We start from the raw sequence: 16,957 nt of genomic DNA, 5'->3' as shown, positions 1-16,957 counted from the left end.
AGGGCTTGAACTTACAAGCCATGAGTTCATGACCTGAACTGAAGTCAGATGCTTAACTGACTGAGCCACCCAGGTGCCCCAAATCTCACTTTAAAAAATGGCCACTCTTCCCTCACTCCCCAAATATACCCAAATCTGTTAAATTATGGATTTCTGTAATTCTTCATACTGATGTGTGAGGCAAGATTCCTATACAATGAACTTACATAATTTTAGAATGAAGAGGGCCTATCAATTCCTCACTTCACACAAGTTATAAACAAAACCATTTTCAGTGAAACATTGATAACAATACATATTTCTTAAAGAATCGTGAACCAAATGTTAATGGCAACATAAAATTAGGAAGAGATTGCTCTCAAATAAATGGAATATATTTTATCCTTAAAAGGCAATTATGAAGTCATCACCTTGAAACTTTCAAAAATGCAAGCTAATAGAGAGTATAATGCTAGATGAAATTAAGTCAGAAAAAGACAAATACCATATGATTTCGCTTGAGTGGAATTTAAGAAGCAAGAAAAAAAAAGCAAGCAAAGGAAAAAAGAGAGAGAGACAGAGAGAGAGAGAGAGAAACTAAGAACCAGGTGCTTAACTATAGAGAACATACTGATGGTAACCAGAGGGTAGAAGGGTGGGGAGATGGCTGAAATAGGTGATGGGGATTTAAAGAGCGCATTTGTGTGATGATTGCTGGGAGATGTATGGAATTGCTGAATCACTATATTGTACACCTGAAACGAATATAGCACTGTATGTCAACTATACTGGAATTGAAATAAAAACTGAATTAAAAAATTCAAGAATAACCACATTAAAATTTGTAATAAAAATTTAAGAGAAATGCAATATAATTTACTACAAACTATAAAAATTCAATTGAACAAGCTCTGCACTTCCATTTGATTATTTAGTATTTCATATTTATTTTTTCTTTCTTTATATTTTCTTTCAATTTTTTATTTAAAATCTAAGTGATGAGTCACTAAATTCTACTCCTGAGGTAGAATATTGTTCTAGATTTTAGTGATTCATCACTTACTTACAACACCCAGTGCTCAACACAAGTGCCTTCCTTAATACCCATCACCCATTAGCATTTGATATTTAATGCTAGCATTGAGATAATAAAATTGGCATATGCCATTTAAAAAATGCATGTTAAACAGGTGTCTATCTCTTTAGCTTTTAAAAATACATTGAACTTCTATAAATATCAATTGGTAATATAACTTTATTATATTATTATAAGTAACCTTTACAGTACTATTATATGGCACTATTGCTATAAAACAATTACTAATATAATATATAAATCATTTATAGTGTAATGGTAATATAGACTACAGAGTTTATACAAATTTATTTGATTTTGTAAGACATATCCAAGTGAATTTAGACCTTCTACTCAGTCAAAAACATCAAGCTAATAGTATCTGGGAAATTATAGGCAATAACATAATTGAAGATCTAGGTAATCCCTTTGCTTAAGAAAAAGTCATAGTTATTTCTTGTGATATTATATAGTTAAATGTCAATGCAATGTTCAGATATAAAAGTAAATTAAGATAGTAGAAAATGTTTTGAAGTAAAAAATCTAACATCGTTTTGTTTCTGGCTTAGAGGGGCTGACTGGTATGAAACTTTGGCACTTACTTTCCGATTGTATTGGGTAGTATTGTAAGTTGATTGTCATCTACTTTGAGAGTAGTTAGTTTTTTCAAAAGACCTAAAACAGAGAAGAAGTTTTATTAATACATAAGAACAGATCTCTAACAGAAAATACAATATGAAAGAAAAGGAATCACTTGTGAGGAATATTTGTCATGCCAATAGGCTGCACTCTGTTCATATAAACCTACAAATAAACCTACAAATTTGCATGTGCTCTAGTTTTGACTGTCCAGTTGCAAAAACTTTACCTACATCAGTGGGAGTTCAAGTACATCAAAGGAGACAAATAAACAAAATGTAGGGCTCCATAGAAACTTAAGTTGACAGCAATACTACCACATTTCCCTTATCTATTTTGCTGCAAATGGACCAGATGAAAAATTTTAAGCCAGCTGTGATTTAATGTATAATTAATTCGTAAGCACTAAAAAATAACATTTTTTATTTGTGATACAAATTAAAAACAAATCTGAATTAAGCCTAATGATCAACAAATGGGCACTGAGGTATTGTGATGCAGTGATTATAATTATGGACTTGGAAAATTACAACATATGACCTCATACTCTTTTTGTTACCATAAATCCTTGAACTTGGATCAGCAGAAAGTACACAAACTTGCAATTTTAATATACCGAGTAGAAGTGGCCAAGAATTGAAGTTTCAACTATTTATATTTCACTGTCAGATTTATGCCTTCCATACCCTTACTGCCTACTCTATTCCCAGGGTTCTAAGGAGTAATAGCCACAGAGGAATTGAAGTACAGCTTCCTTTACCCAGCCATAATTTAATCTCTGGTATCAATATGGCTTAAATAGCCAAAGTCCAAGGGCAAAGCATGGTTAATTTTTGTTTTACATTAGAAATATGCATATAAGCTGTAGGCTACTTGTTTTGCAGAAAACTAGTTTTGATGGATATGGTAGGTTCCATGGTAAAATGTGTTTGGGAATTACTAAATTAAACAACATTAAACATATTTCTTAAATGAAGTTTTCCTAGGAGCTTTTAATATGTTAATGTAGCAATGTGACTCTCCAAAGTTATTGCAGAATGTGTGTAAATGTGCAGGGTCTTGTTCAGCTAGTGTTTGATGAATGTGCTTTGAAAAGCATCGCTGTAGATCATGCCCATCCACCTCAAATATTCTGAGGATTCCTTAAAAGCATAAAGTCAGAATATATGAAGTAAAAACCAATTATTACACTTAAAATTGCAGTACCCTCAGTTACATATTCTGTAGAAGCACTCAGAATCTCTAGTGAAGAGAAAGGGTCTCACTGTCAAACTGCTGTGAGAAAATATCTACAAAATATCAAAACTTAATACATCAGCTTGTGCCCCCAGGATACACTGCTGAAGATAGCAGCACCTGGGAAGGACGACAATTCTCACTGGGGTAATTTGTCTCTGAAGTTTGCACACCCACTGCCATATTTATCTATGTTTAAAGGGTGAGTGAATCACTTCAGCTTCTCTAGTGTGTATGTAAAAAATGTCAACCTTGGAAATATGAAAGAACTCCTAAGCTTGTTCATCAACTGTGAAAAGAAAACAGGGGACGATGAATTACAGCTAAATTTTTTATGACTTGGTAGCCCTAATCAAACGACTGCACCTGCCCACCAATGCAGCTGGAAGGTGGTTGACAGTCTCCACATCACTTGACTGGGTCATAAGAAGTTTTGAGCTGGGTCACAAATGGCTGTGCAAACACCATGAAGCCAGGTTGCAAGGTATCCTTTAAGAGAATGACAGTACTTAAGTCTAAAAGTAGTGGTGAAAAAATCTTGAAGCATGTTAGGGACTAAAACCAAAAGGTTGATGCAACAAAGTTTTTCGAAGAATGGAGTAGAGGCTCTGACAGCTGATAGAAGCTTCTGCAGCTTTAAAGGTGGAAGCAAGTTAGGTCTCTTTGCTTAGTTCCATGTCTGTGATTTTAAAGGAATCTCACTCATTTGTGATGTGGCAACTTTGTCACTCACATATTCTATCTAAGAGGATGCTCTTTGGACAGATTCTGGAGCTTCTATAGGAATATGGTTGTCTGTAGAGCAGAAATAGAGCATCAACCTTACCTTCATTGCTCATGACTTCCTCGGGCAGATAATTCCTTTACTGCATTTCTATATCATATCTTCTTGGGCTTTCTTCTACTCTACAGGAATCAAAGGCATTCTATCTTGTTCCTTCCCTCTATTTGGGTTTTTCCCTAATTCCCCACTTCTTTATCCTACACTCCCAACTAAGAAGTATTGAAGAGAAAGAAAGAGGAGGCCTTTTACTATGGTTTTAGCTACTTATATATAAATATATAATAAGCAGCAATGTTTTAAACATTAATATGATTTGTTATCAAAATAGCTAATATTTACACGACAGTTACAGATATGTAATAAAACTTTGAAAAACCAAATAGCTGTGTGCTCATCAAATCTGAGATTATAATAATTGTCATATTATTATAATAGCTAATACAAGCACTTACTATGTGCCAGTTACTATCCTAAGCAATTCTATATATATGAATTCACTTATTGCTGAAAAGAATCCCATGATGCAGGTACTACTACTGCCCCACTTAATAGATGAAGAAACTGAGCGCAGAGAGATTAAGTAGCTGGTCTAAGGTCACAAAGCTAGTAAGATAGAAAAGCCAGAATTTGAACTCAGGTAACTTGACTGTGAAGTCTGTGTCCTTAACCATTAAGTAAAAAAGATAAATTATTTTGGAAAGTAAAAAAAAAAATTAATTAAAGCTCTCTCTAGAGGAGCAAAAGAACCCCCTTCATTTTCCCTGGAACCAGACAAGGAAAGGGATTCAGCATGCAGGGGTTGTTGAGTAAATCACTCCATTCAAATACCTCATGGCTGTAGAACTAAAATAGATGTGAAGGAAGTAAAGATTTTAATTTTAGTTGCTATTTTCCTTTATTGGTATTATGGAATTTCTTATCTTTTGTTCTTTTAAATGTTGGTAGCCCAATAATGTCAAAATAAAGAAGACAAGATGCAATTTCCCATCAGAATCAATCCCAATCAGAATCTATGAATTCTTTTAGGGCCTGAGGACACAGCTCTCAGTCTCCTATCTCAGATACTTCTCTTGATCAAGAAGGGGATTTTTGGAGGGAAGTCAGCTATTGTACGTGTATAATCAGGGACTCTGGCAACTCTGCAGATGCATAAATGTAATCTTCCCTGAAAGGTCAATGGAGTTTAAAGATCTTGTCTGAGGCGTAAGCTACTATAACAAAGTTACTTTCCTAATTTGAGAACCATTCAGATTCTTAATTAAGGTATTAAAATACATAGTATCACCTGTCTATCCTAGTTGGCTTTATGTCAGCCAAGTATCCAATCTGATGTTTTCTATCACTTATCCATGCTGTCTTCCCCAGACCAGAAAGCTACTTTCCTGGTCTTCTTTCTTAAAGGAAGATATTTTAAACAAATAATTATATCATCTTTTGTTTTACTATGTGCCATTTTTATTTCCAGGATTTCTAATTTTTTTTTAAAAACCACCTATTCTTAGTAAGAGTTCTTATTTTTGTTTTATTAGTTATTATTTTTATGAATGTCATCCTAACTTTTGTGTATTTGACAATCTACACATACTTAAAAATCATTTTTTACATTTCTTGGTGACTTCGGTTTCTCCTGGGTAAATTTTTCTATTTGTTTGAGTTTTTGGTTGTGGTTATAACATTAGTTTTACTTTAAAATTTTCATTTGCATGCTCATTTGTGAAAGTGAATGTTTTCTCTTTACCGATGCTCACCCCTCCCTGCCTGATAGTTTTGTAGTTACCTCCCCTGACTCCCAAGTTTCTGGAGTGGGAGTATAAGGCATGTATTTTGACTAGGTGGTTATCTTGACTAGATGATCATCACTGTCATCTTAATTAAAGGATGCTCTTTTTAACCATTACACTTCCTCACTTTCTACAACATAAAAGAGTATTTTCTTTTTTTTTTTTTTTTTTAATTTTTTTTTTCAACGTTTATTTATTTTTGGGACAGAGAGAGACAGAGCATGAACGGGGGAGGGGCAGAGAGAGAGGGAGACACAGAATCGGAAACAGGCTCCAGGCTCTGAGCCATCAGCCCAGAGCCTGACGTGGGGCTCGAACTCATGGACCGCGAGATCGTGACCTGGCTGAAGTTGGACGCTTAACCGACTGCGCCACCCAGGCGCCCCAAAAGAGTATTTTCTAAACTTATCTAATTATAAGTTTCATCTAGGATGTTTAATAAAAACAAATTAGAGGGCCTACCACAAACTTACTGAATCAGAATTTTCAGAGAAACAGCCTGGAAATGTGTAAGTGCCTAATAAAACTGTCAGATAAGTCTTACAATGGAATGAGTTGGAAAAATACTGTTATAGTACAGTATGTGATTATATAAATCAAAAAGTTATTAAATCTAGACAGAAAGAAATTCTAGCCTGTTTTTCAAAACTAGTATCCTCTATTAGCCTGAAGGAATATGAAAATGGAAGCAATCAAATAGTGAAGAAAAATTTGGAAAACTGCTTTATCTTCTAGCTTCCTTCTAATTAGAGTACCTAGGTGTAACTTAATTTTCAGAAGCTTTAATAAGTTCAAGAATATATGACACATTGTATTCAAAGAGTTTAAAAACTAACACCCAAAGTTAGGTAATTTGCTGATTATCCTCCTAAGTCCTCTCATAAATAATAGTAAGATATGTACACAAAACAGTTTACTTATTATTAAATTAGATTCTTTAGTTACCTTACTCATATAAAAATTTGTAACAAAAATGGATTGGGTGCTTGATAAATACTAACAGACATTCTCTGCTGTCATGAATCTTAACAGCATATAAAAGAAAATGCATTTTTTTAAATAATAGAATTACAAAGAGATTTTATATTTATTATATCTTTATGTTATTTTCAGATTATAGCAGTGTTATAACAGTATTGAAAATAGGATATAGGAACACTCTGTGGATAGAAGCTATTGTAATTTTATGGTGATAAAAGATGATATACATGGTTATCAAATTACTCTAAATCTAAGAAATCTACTTTTTACAGTAACATTTTACAACTTAAAAGATTTGAATTGAAAAATATATCAATTTGGTAGGATCATGTATTTTAATAGTAGAGCCTTCTTGAGTTTGACAATTATTTACCATTTCATTTTAAGATATTGGTAAAATAGTATTATACCAGTAATAATGAACTTTGAATAATGAAGTTTGTAATTCATTATTATCAGTCAGGCTAACAGTATATTCCCTATATCTACTGATAAACTAAGACTATGCCAAAAAAGAAAGTTTCATATATTTCATATAAACATTCATGACACAATAGAATATTCTTACCTATAGAATCAGGCAACTGTTGCAACATATTGGATGACAGTAAGAGGTCCTCAAGGGCTTCACATCCAGAAATTTCCATGTCAACCGTTTCTATTCTGTTTTTTGACATATCCAGGTATACCAACATCTTTAACTTCCCTATAGACTTGATAACATTGCGTAAACTCAGGATTAGTTGAGAAACTTTCACAAGACATTTGAAAGTTGTAAAAACCACAATACTGTAAAACTAATTTTAAAAGCAACTACAACAATAATATGTGTTGGTAAGAATGTCGAGAAATTATAATCCTTGTACATTGCTAGCAGGAATTTAAAATTGTGCAGCCACTTTGAAAAACAGTTTGGCCATACCTCAAAATGTTATACATAGAGTTTCCATATCACCCAGCAGTCCCTAGGTGTATACTCCAGGATGCAATATATGTCCACACAAAAACACAAACTTTAAAGCAGTATTATTCACAAGAGCCAAAAAATGGAAACAACCTAAATGCCTATCAGTTGATGAATGGATAAACAGCATGTGTTATATCCATATGTTGTACTATTATTTTGCAATACATGCAAATATATATTACAAAATGGATGAACCTTGAAAATATATGCAGTGAAAAATGCCAGTAATAAAAAAAAACAGCTGTTGCATGATTCTATTTGTATGAAATGTCCAGAATAGGCAAATCTATAGAGTTGGAAAGTAGATTAGGGTTTCTAGAGGTTGGGGGTAAGGGGACATGGGAATGACTGCTAATGGCTTCAGGGATTTTTTTGAGATAGTGCAAATGTTCTAAAATTAGATTGTGGTGATGGCTACTCAACCTGTGAGTATTCTAAAAGCCACGGAATTGCATATTATAAATGGGTGAATTTTATGGTATGTGAATTATATCTCAGTACAACAGTTAAAACAAAACACAACAATCTCAAAGTTGCCACTGAATTAAATTAATTAATTAATAATAAAAAAATAAATAACAATTGTCACCCAAACAGCATATGTTGACATATTGATTCTTACACTTTCAAATACATAAGAAAGGGTTTAAATCCTACCAGATTCAATATTCTGTTATTCAACAGTTCTTTTTGAGAGTCTACTATGTAACAGGGCTTGTGTTATACATGGAGACCAATTATGAATAAGTCAACTAAGTATGAGGAGAGACTTGTCATGATACAGACAAAATCTGTATCCTTACGGAGCTCACAGTAGTGGAGGAAACTGTCAAACAAATAATTACAATACCCTATAATATATGCAATTAAAAAAACATGTAGAGAATGTCATAGAAGCACAGGGCTGCAAATTGCCTGGAAGACACAGCTTGTCAAGGAAAGAAGAACATGGACCTAAAAGAGAAAATGACATATACTGTTCATAGTAAAATGTGAAAAATCATGGCATGTTTGAGGAAGAGTGGGACATTTGATTTATAAGGTTATAAGAAGACATGTGTTAAAAGGCCTTACATATTATATGAGGAGATGTAAGTTCTATCTTTTAAGGAAGGAAAGCTATTCAAGAGGTTTTTGTTTGTTGGTTTTGTTTTGTTGAAAGAGAGAGCATGTGTGCCCCAGCGTGCCTGTGAGCACAGTGGGAGTAGGGGAGGAGCACAGAGGGGAGAGAAAGAATCCCAAGCAGAATCTGTTCTGTCAGCACAGAGCCCAATGAGTGGCTCAACACCAGGAACCACGAGATCATGACCTAAGCCGAAATCAGAAGTTGGACCCTTAACCGAGTGAGGCATCCAGGTGTCTGTAGTCAAGGTTTTTAAGACAAAGAATGACATGATCAGATTTGTGCTTTAAAAATCCAGCTTCAGGGAACTACAAAGGAGAGATTCTTTGATGAGAGTTGCAAAGACCCATCACAAGGATCTGGAAACAGTTTTTTTTTAGTTTATTTATTTATTTTGAGACAGAGAGAGATAGTGTGCAAGCAGGGGAGGGCAGAGAGGGAGAGAGAATCCCAAGCAGAGTCTTTAGTGACAGCCTGATGCCAGGCTTGAACTCACAAACCATGAGATCATAACCTGAGCCAAAGTCGAACACTTAACTAACTGAGCCACTCAAGTGCCCCTAGAAACAATTTAGCTGAGGAGATAAGGGCCTGAATTAAGGCAGCGGAAGTGAGGAAGAAGAAGGGATGGGCTCAAAAAAAAAAATCAGAAGTGGAATAATTAAACTAGTAACTAGTTGCTGAGGACAGGGAAGGAACAAAGTCATACTGTGAACAGGAGTAACAGGGACCGCTTAGCTGGGACATGGAGCACAGGAGTCAGGATAAGATAAGAGTCATCATTTTCAGTTTCTTTCAGGGCATATTTTGCAAATAAATACCCTACACATAACTGTGTTCAGTGGATCATCTGTCCGTTTAATCTACCCGTATCCATTTTAATATATTGTCTCTACTTATTTGACAGAATATAAATAAAAAAATAAATAAACTCATTACACACACAAGTACACACTTGGCACTGTGCCAAGTACTTTGGCTATATTATTTGATTTAATACTTCATATCTTTGCTTCTCAAAATGTGTTTTGCAGACCAGCAGCATTGGTACCACCTGGAAGCCTGTCAGGAACATACAGTCTTAGATCTCAGACGCACTCTGGACCTACTGAATCAGAATCTGCACTTCAACGCACAATGAAATTTCGTAATTAATGTCACACAATGGGAAGCAGAGACAAGGAGAAGTTTATGAGAGAGTGTTCTTAGGATCAATACCAGTGGGAAGACAGAGAGGAGAAAGGAGGCACGGCTAGGCAGATGAAGCAGCTGAGCTGGAATGAAATCTTGAGGAACTTCTTGGGTGGCCCTTTAAGAGTCACTGAGTTGGATTGCCTGGCAGTAGTAGGATGAGTCTAAGTAAGGAGGAGGAGCCAGGCCTTTATCACTGGTCGTTGGGTACAGGTCTCCCAGACTAGAGATGTGACCCTGGTTCTTTTCAGCTGGAGCAAATCCTGAAGAAGGTGGAAAGCTGCAAACAGTATTCCCAGAAGCTTCAGGAATAGAGAGTAAGTTCTTCATTCCAGGAGGATGATTCATGACAGCAATTATTACAAATAACATTCCAAGGTTACCCCATTAATGAGGGGTGGAGCTAAAATTCAAATCACTTTTCTCAGATTACAGACCACAAAGCCTATTGATTATATCAGCAGTCACTGACCTCTAACTCCCTAATTAATCCAGCATATATCTCTAGGTCTGTGACCTCACGCCCCATGGAGGCACAGAATGTGTGAAGTCTTGGAATAGATGAATAGTTGCTAGGCTAGGAACTGAGTACTTTGGGTGAGTGAAGCCAGAGGGCTGAATTCTCCCTACACCTGGAAATATGTCACTTGGAAAAATACTGTCACTTTACGTATAGATTCCCACCCTAAGGAGCTATTATGATACCATAACCATTCTTCTCTTCTGGTGAGCAAGGAAGGAATGATGTGTGTGTGTGTGTGGGGGGGGCTCTTTTTTGTTCTTTCATCATGAGGAAATTTCTTTACTCTTTGAAGCCCTCTTCATTGTTATTTCCAACGCAACTCAATATTTTGGTGTGAAGTTTCTAAACATCATTTTTAGAAGCAAAACAACGCTTTGGTGTTTATTTTTGAGTCTTTCTAAACCCTCACTTTCAAACACCTTATAAAAGCAATAGTAGCCTGCGGTGATAAAGACCTTTGAAGTCTAATGTCTCAGAATCCTTGGGGATATTGAATGTTGCTCCAACATCTCTCGATACAGAGGGCTCTATAAGTGAGCAGTAGATAGTAAATGAAAAAAGTAAAAGCCATCACAAAAGAAGATACTGGAGTTTGTTTAAAAATAAATACTGATTCAATGCATTGTTTAGTCACATTTTGGTCGATTGATCTTAGAGTGACAGTGAACAAGATAGCTATGTAGAAGACTAACTTCTGATCATTATCTCCTTTCTTCTCTGATTTATGAAAAATGGAGTAGTAAAATGATAGCTCAGGCTTCCAAAAGTATTTTAAAAGTATGTTACTTTAATGTACAATGATACATGAACTAATAATAAGATCATCTTGCTTTTTTCCCTGGGTCTTATAACACTAAATATTTAGGATTAATCATTCTGTGAAACTGATAGACGGGCTAGCTTAAGGCTGCATTCAAGATTAGTCTCTCAAAGACACGTGTTTCTAGGTCCTTGCATAACAACTATTGCCAGCACAGACATTCAGAAAGCCATGCCTCTTTATGGCAGGGAGGTGGGGGTATTCCCACAAGGAATAAAATAAAATATAAAAACTCAAGTGTACTAAAGTGAGAAATCTACGTAAAGCAGTATATAAGAAAAATCTATTCTCACAACACTTATCTGTTCACAGACGGTTTCAACACTACTTTTCTATTTAGATAAAAAGCTTACTAAACAATATGAGGTCTGAATTGATTGTTAAGGTTGGATTTTGGAAATGTAATGACTATGAAAAATAAGATGAACCTAATTCTCATTTGTGCCCTTTGTTGATTCTCTAGCAGCAGGATTTTGGAGCTTGAGAATGAACAACAGCCCCTGGTGTTGGTTTGAATTACACTTCCACTATTTACTGGCTGCGTGACCTTGGGCCAGTTTCTTATTCTTTCTGTTTCAGTTTATCATCTGTAACATGGGGATAGTAGGAAACCCTACTTCATAGGCTTATTATGAGGACTCAAGGAGTATCTATTTGTAAAACATCTAGCATTTATCATGAGTTAGGCATTATTTAGGTGTTTTTGAATTAGTAAATATATTGAAGAAGCGGGTATAGACTTTTCTGATTAGACATACATTCCGATTCCTCAATCTCTGCACAGGGAATTGGTGAGTGTCTTACCTGTGTTGCCCCAGGATTTGTACATACTTTGGCTATGGCACAAATTGGGCTCTACTACATGTAGTGGAATCTAGATCTGTCTCTCCTGTTATGTGTGAGCTCCTCAAACAAATGTATTCAAGGTCATTGAATATATTATCTTTGTAGCTCTAACATTAGCATGGTTTCTGGTTCATAGAGGTGTATTTGTAAACGGTTTTTGAATAAATCAATATATAAAAGATGTGCATGCTTTTTTGTTTTGTGTCTGTGATGATAGTATAAATGTATTCTTTTGATAAGAGAAGAAAGTATTTTTTCCTTAATCTTTTGCCAGATTTTCTCTTTTATGTGGTCTCATGCTTGTTCAAAAGAGAAACACTTCTTGTTCTTGTTGCTTTTGCAATTATTTTAAGGAATTTTTAATGTCAAGTCAAAAGAAGAATAAAATTGGCTTTGGGAACACACATCAAAATCTCAGTGGCTGAAGAGTTATTATAAATCCAGCTGCCCTGGCTACTCAGCCCAATTGTGGTTGCCGTGTGTGTGTGTGTGTGTGTGTGTGTACATGCTTATTTGACTGCATGTGTTATGAGTGGCAAGAGGCAATGTTTTTATTGGAAGCCACTATTTCACTGAGTGGGAAAGGCTAAATATTCAAACTCAATGAGTTAACTGGTAAACCTACTACTTAGGAGATATTACTGGATTGTCTGTGTGTTAGTAGAAAAAAAATGGACTCTAGTTGAACTTTCTATTTTTAACACCTGATAATTTGCCATTTACCATTTCGAAAATTCAAATGGGTTCTAATGGAAATCACCCAAACTGAGAGAAAGATTTTTATTTTCTGGAAAAGCTCTAACATAAGCAGAAACTATTATCTAGTTACCTATACGAATAAGTTTGATTTTGCAAAAATAAGACTTGGTATTATATGTAGCATTTTCTTTTTCAGTATATAACAATATAATTTTCTCAGTTTTAAAAATCGGTATGTGGAGAGATGAAAAATATAATCCTAAGAGAACAAGAGAATCTTCCATACATTTCGTATACCTATACTATTTACAAAAGGTATGTGAAATACAAAAAATAAACAAACAAACAAGTGAAAAAACACTTGGTAACCAAACAAATGTTTTATTGTGAAAGGCAAACACTGATATTTATATATTAAGATTATTAATCATTACCATTAATATATAGCACAGATGCTAGACAATGTGGCATAATAAAAACTTACATACCCCAGGTAGCACTTGTAATGCATTATTATCCATCCATAACTCCCTTAAATTTTGTATTTGATCCAGAACTTCAGGCTAGAAGAGAGGTAGGGAGAAAGACAACACAATTAGTCTTTTCTTAGCACAATAGAAGTGTAATTTCTTGAATCTAGAAACTTTATTTGGGAATCTAATGTTAATCCTTTAAGAAGTTCTAAGTTTAACAGACTTTCATCAAAACTGAGAGTCCCTTGTATAGCTAACTTAGAACTCATCTGGAAACAATCAGAACAACATTAATAAAAATTAAAATCTATACCTCTCTCTTAACACCTTACAATGATCCTTTGTAGCATTTATTACACTCTAATTACTCAATGTGTCTGTCTTCTTCACTAAAATATAAGCTTTTAAAGAGCAGAGCAATGTTTGTTTTTTTCATCTTTATTGTTTTTTTAATTTTTATTATTATTTTTTTTAATTTTATATTTTATTTTTAAAAATTTACATCCAAATTAGCATATAGTGCAACAATGATTTCGGGAGTAGATTCCTTAGTGCCCTTTACCCGTTTAGCCCATCCCCCCTCCCACAACCCCTCCAGTAACCCTCAGTTTGTTCTCCATATTTATGAGTCTGTTTTGTCCCCCTCCCTGTTTTTATATTATTTTTGTTTCCCTTCCCGTATGTTCATCTGTTTTGTCTCTTAAAGTCCTGATAAGAGTGAAGTCATATGATTTTTGTCTTTCTTTTATTGACTAATTTCACTTAGCATAATACCCTCCAGTTCCATCCATGTAGTTGCAAATGGCAAGATTTCATTCTTTGTGATTGCTGAGTAATACTCCATTGTGTATATATATATATATATATATACATATATATATATATATCTCATCTTCTTTATCCATTCATCCATCGATGGACATTTGGGCTCTTTCCATACTTTGGCTATTGTTTATTAGTGCTGCTATAAACATGGAGGTGCATGTGTCCCTTTGAAACAGCACACCTGTATCCCATGGATAAATGCCTAGTAGTACAATTTCTGGGTCATAGGGTAGTTCTGTTTTTAGTTTTTTGAGGAACCTCCATCTGTTTTCCAGAGTGGCTGCACCAGCTTGCATTCCCATGTTTATTTTTTAATCACTATTCCTCACATCCCCATTGCTTGCCATGGTACTTGACACACAATAGGTTTTTATCATGAGTATGTGTTAGAGCCTTACACACAATTGCCCCCTCCCCCACCGTCCCAGGCATTGCATTACTGAGATATGATAATAGTATGAATCAGACCCACTCATTTCTTATCTCTTCATTTACTCAGCAAATTTTGATTGGTTGAACAGTGGGGATGCCTACTATGGTAAGGCACAGTGTACGATCCACAGTTATTCAAACTCAGTTACTGCCTTGAAGTAACTGATGATCTAATTGAGCAGACAAATGCATATAAATAGCAGAAACAGAAGGTAGCATATGGGAGAAAAGAATAATGTAGAGAAGTTCAGAGAAAGGAGAGAGAGAATATGATCAAGGTGTAACACATAGTGCATAATGAAATTTCAATTCCCAAATTGAAGCATTCTCTAAATTGTACCTCACGGGCAGCAGACTATATGGAAAGGTTAGAGGTTGCTTTTGCTACCATCATTATCTTTTTATTTGTGATGACCTTTTTCTGATTTCTCTCTAGAAATTATCCTATTCAGGCCACCAGCTTCCCTTGAAGTTGATTCCTTCCAGGAGGGAAGTGAGGAAGGCCTAAGCTAATTGGTGCATAGTATTCACCTGGCCACAGGGTTGGCTGGAGGATGGGAACATGATCCATTCAGAGCAGTTGAGAAACAATGTTTCTTTCCCTGAGGCTTCAGGGGGAAAGACTTGCTCTTCCCTGCTGGATTAGAAACTGGAAGGGGACAGCCCTGGGAGCTTCAGGTGTGAAGAAAAGGGGAAGGCTGTTTCAGTTAAGAGATGGATCCTGATGACATCATATTAGGCCAAAATTAAGCCACACCTGAAATCAGATGTTTTATCTCTTTTAACTGAAAAAAAAATATCACTGAAACAAAGTACAACCATAGTTCAGTAAACTTTGAGACCTACTTAGGAAAACTAGTGTATTTTATAGAATAATAGTGTGAAAGAATGGAATTGTATATATGTTAAGATGAGAATATTGGTAATCGTGGGTAAGCAGGAGTTATGTACACACATCTTTGACACATTAGAAGGGCTTCAGAAACTGCTAGGACTAGTTTGGAAAGAGGCTCTGATACCTTTAGCTTGCAATTGCAATTAAACATGGTACTATTCCTTGGAAAAATTCCATTTACAACAAAGATCAAAATCTAAAGTTAGAGAGTGGCATTCAGCTGTGGACTCAGAGGCATGTGTGAGTAAGTGTGGGGGATTTTTTTTTGTGTAGGAAAATATTCCTACTTTTACTAACACCAAGAGCAAACAGGCAGTGAACTACTCCAACTGTATGATAAGCTGGGCAAGGACAGAAAACATAAATCAAGTCGTAGGAAGCACACTCTGATGTGCAGAGACTTTGAAGCAGAGGGCTGGCTAGGAATAGTCAGGCCAGTTGGAAAACATCAGTCATATGGTGCAGATTTTCCTACACCCAGGCACCATGCAGACTTTATGAAAAGAGATAAGAGTTGCATACTGGAAACTTCAATACATCCTTATGTATGTGATAAGATAGAGATTAATTTATAAACTTCGAATGGTGAACATTACTCAAGATAAACTCTATTGTGCTGTGGTAACAAATTAATCCCAAAATCTCAGTGGTTTAACACCACAGGCTTACTTCCCACTGTCACTACATCCAGTGTCATGGGTTGCCACCATCTCAAGACTTCCAGAAGAGCCAAAGCAGAGAAGACAGTATAGAAAACTAGTCATTGCTCTTAAAGATCTCAGACTAGAAGGGACATATATCACTTCTGATTATACCTAATTATCTAGACTATTTCTATGGCCTCAAGTTTAAGAAAGCCTAAGAAATATAAGAGAAATTCATGAATTATTTGGTGAACACTACTGTCCCTGCTACATGGTGACACTATATATATATATATATATATATATATATATATATATATATAAAGAATGGCAAGAATGGATACAAAGTACTTCAATAAGTCAGTTATCCCTTCATTCAGTAAGTACTTATTAAACATCACCTAAGTTCTAGGCATTACACTAGAGTCATAATGCATGGTGTGGTCTCTGTCCTCAAGAAAGTCATGGTCTATTTCTGCAGCAAATATGCAAAAAGCAAATACATGGCATTATGGGAAAATGAAGAAAGGGGAACCTATATGCCCTTGTAATGAGGAAGCCACATAACTATTCATGGAGCTCAGATGAGAAGGAGTTAGTCAGTAAAGAGGAGAGAAGAGGAAGCACATTTTAGCCAGAAGCAGAGAGATGAGAAATAGCATGATGTATGAATGGCAACAGGTGCTTTGCTTTACTGGGGTGTTAAGTTTGAAATAGAGTGAGTAGTAGAAAATGAGGCTAACAAAAGAGGGTGGGGTCTGTAAAGGTCTCATGTTAGGGAGGTAGAACTTTATTACATGGGTGAAGGAACATCACTAAAAGATTTTTAATAGGAAGTGATTGTGGCAGATAGGTGTTATATATATATAACTATCCTGTTGGAAAAAGGAAAAGAAAACAAAAACAGGAAATCTTAATAAGGCTAGTTACGAAAGAGATAATGAGGACTAAAGATAAAGAAGTTGAATTCAAAAAACACTTAGACAATGAAAACAATAGGATTTGGTGACTTAATATAGGGGTGAGAGTGAGGGTCATGCACGT

At 35.2% G+C, this 16,957-nt stretch overlaps 1 protein-coding gene across 3 annotated transcripts in view; it reads right to left on the bottom strand.

Moving 5' to 3' along the window:
* Window positions 1-16,957, bottom strand: part of LRRC7 (leucine rich repeat containing 7) — a 553,650-nt gene that overhangs the window by 136,272 nt on the left and 400,421 nt on the right. For all 3 annotated transcript variants that reach the window (XM_043575239.1, XM_043575241.1, XM_043575240.1), the window contains exons 9-11: window positions 13,133-13,207; window positions 7,044-7,188; window positions 1,657-1,729 (exon numbers count right to left, since the gene is read on the bottom strand). In XM_043575239.1, coding sequence (XP_043431174.1) covers window positions 1,657-1,729; window positions 7,044-7,188; window positions 13,133-13,207 — 293 coding nt within the window. The remainder of the gene's footprint in view (window positions 1-1,656; window positions 1,730-7,043; window positions 7,189-13,132; window positions 13,208-16,957) is intronic.

Source organism: Prionailurus bengalensis, chromosome C1 (genome assembly GCF_016509475.1).
Source record: "Prionailurus bengalensis isolate Pbe53 chromosome C1, Fcat_Pben_1.1_paternal_pri, whole genome shotgun sequence".
Classification (NCBI taxonomy): Eukaryota; Metazoa; Chordata; class Mammalia; order Carnivora; family Felidae; genus Prionailurus; species Prionailurus bengalensis.
The sequence above is the reverse complement of the archived record's forward strand: the minus strand, read 5'-3'. Positions and strand labels throughout refer to the sequence as shown.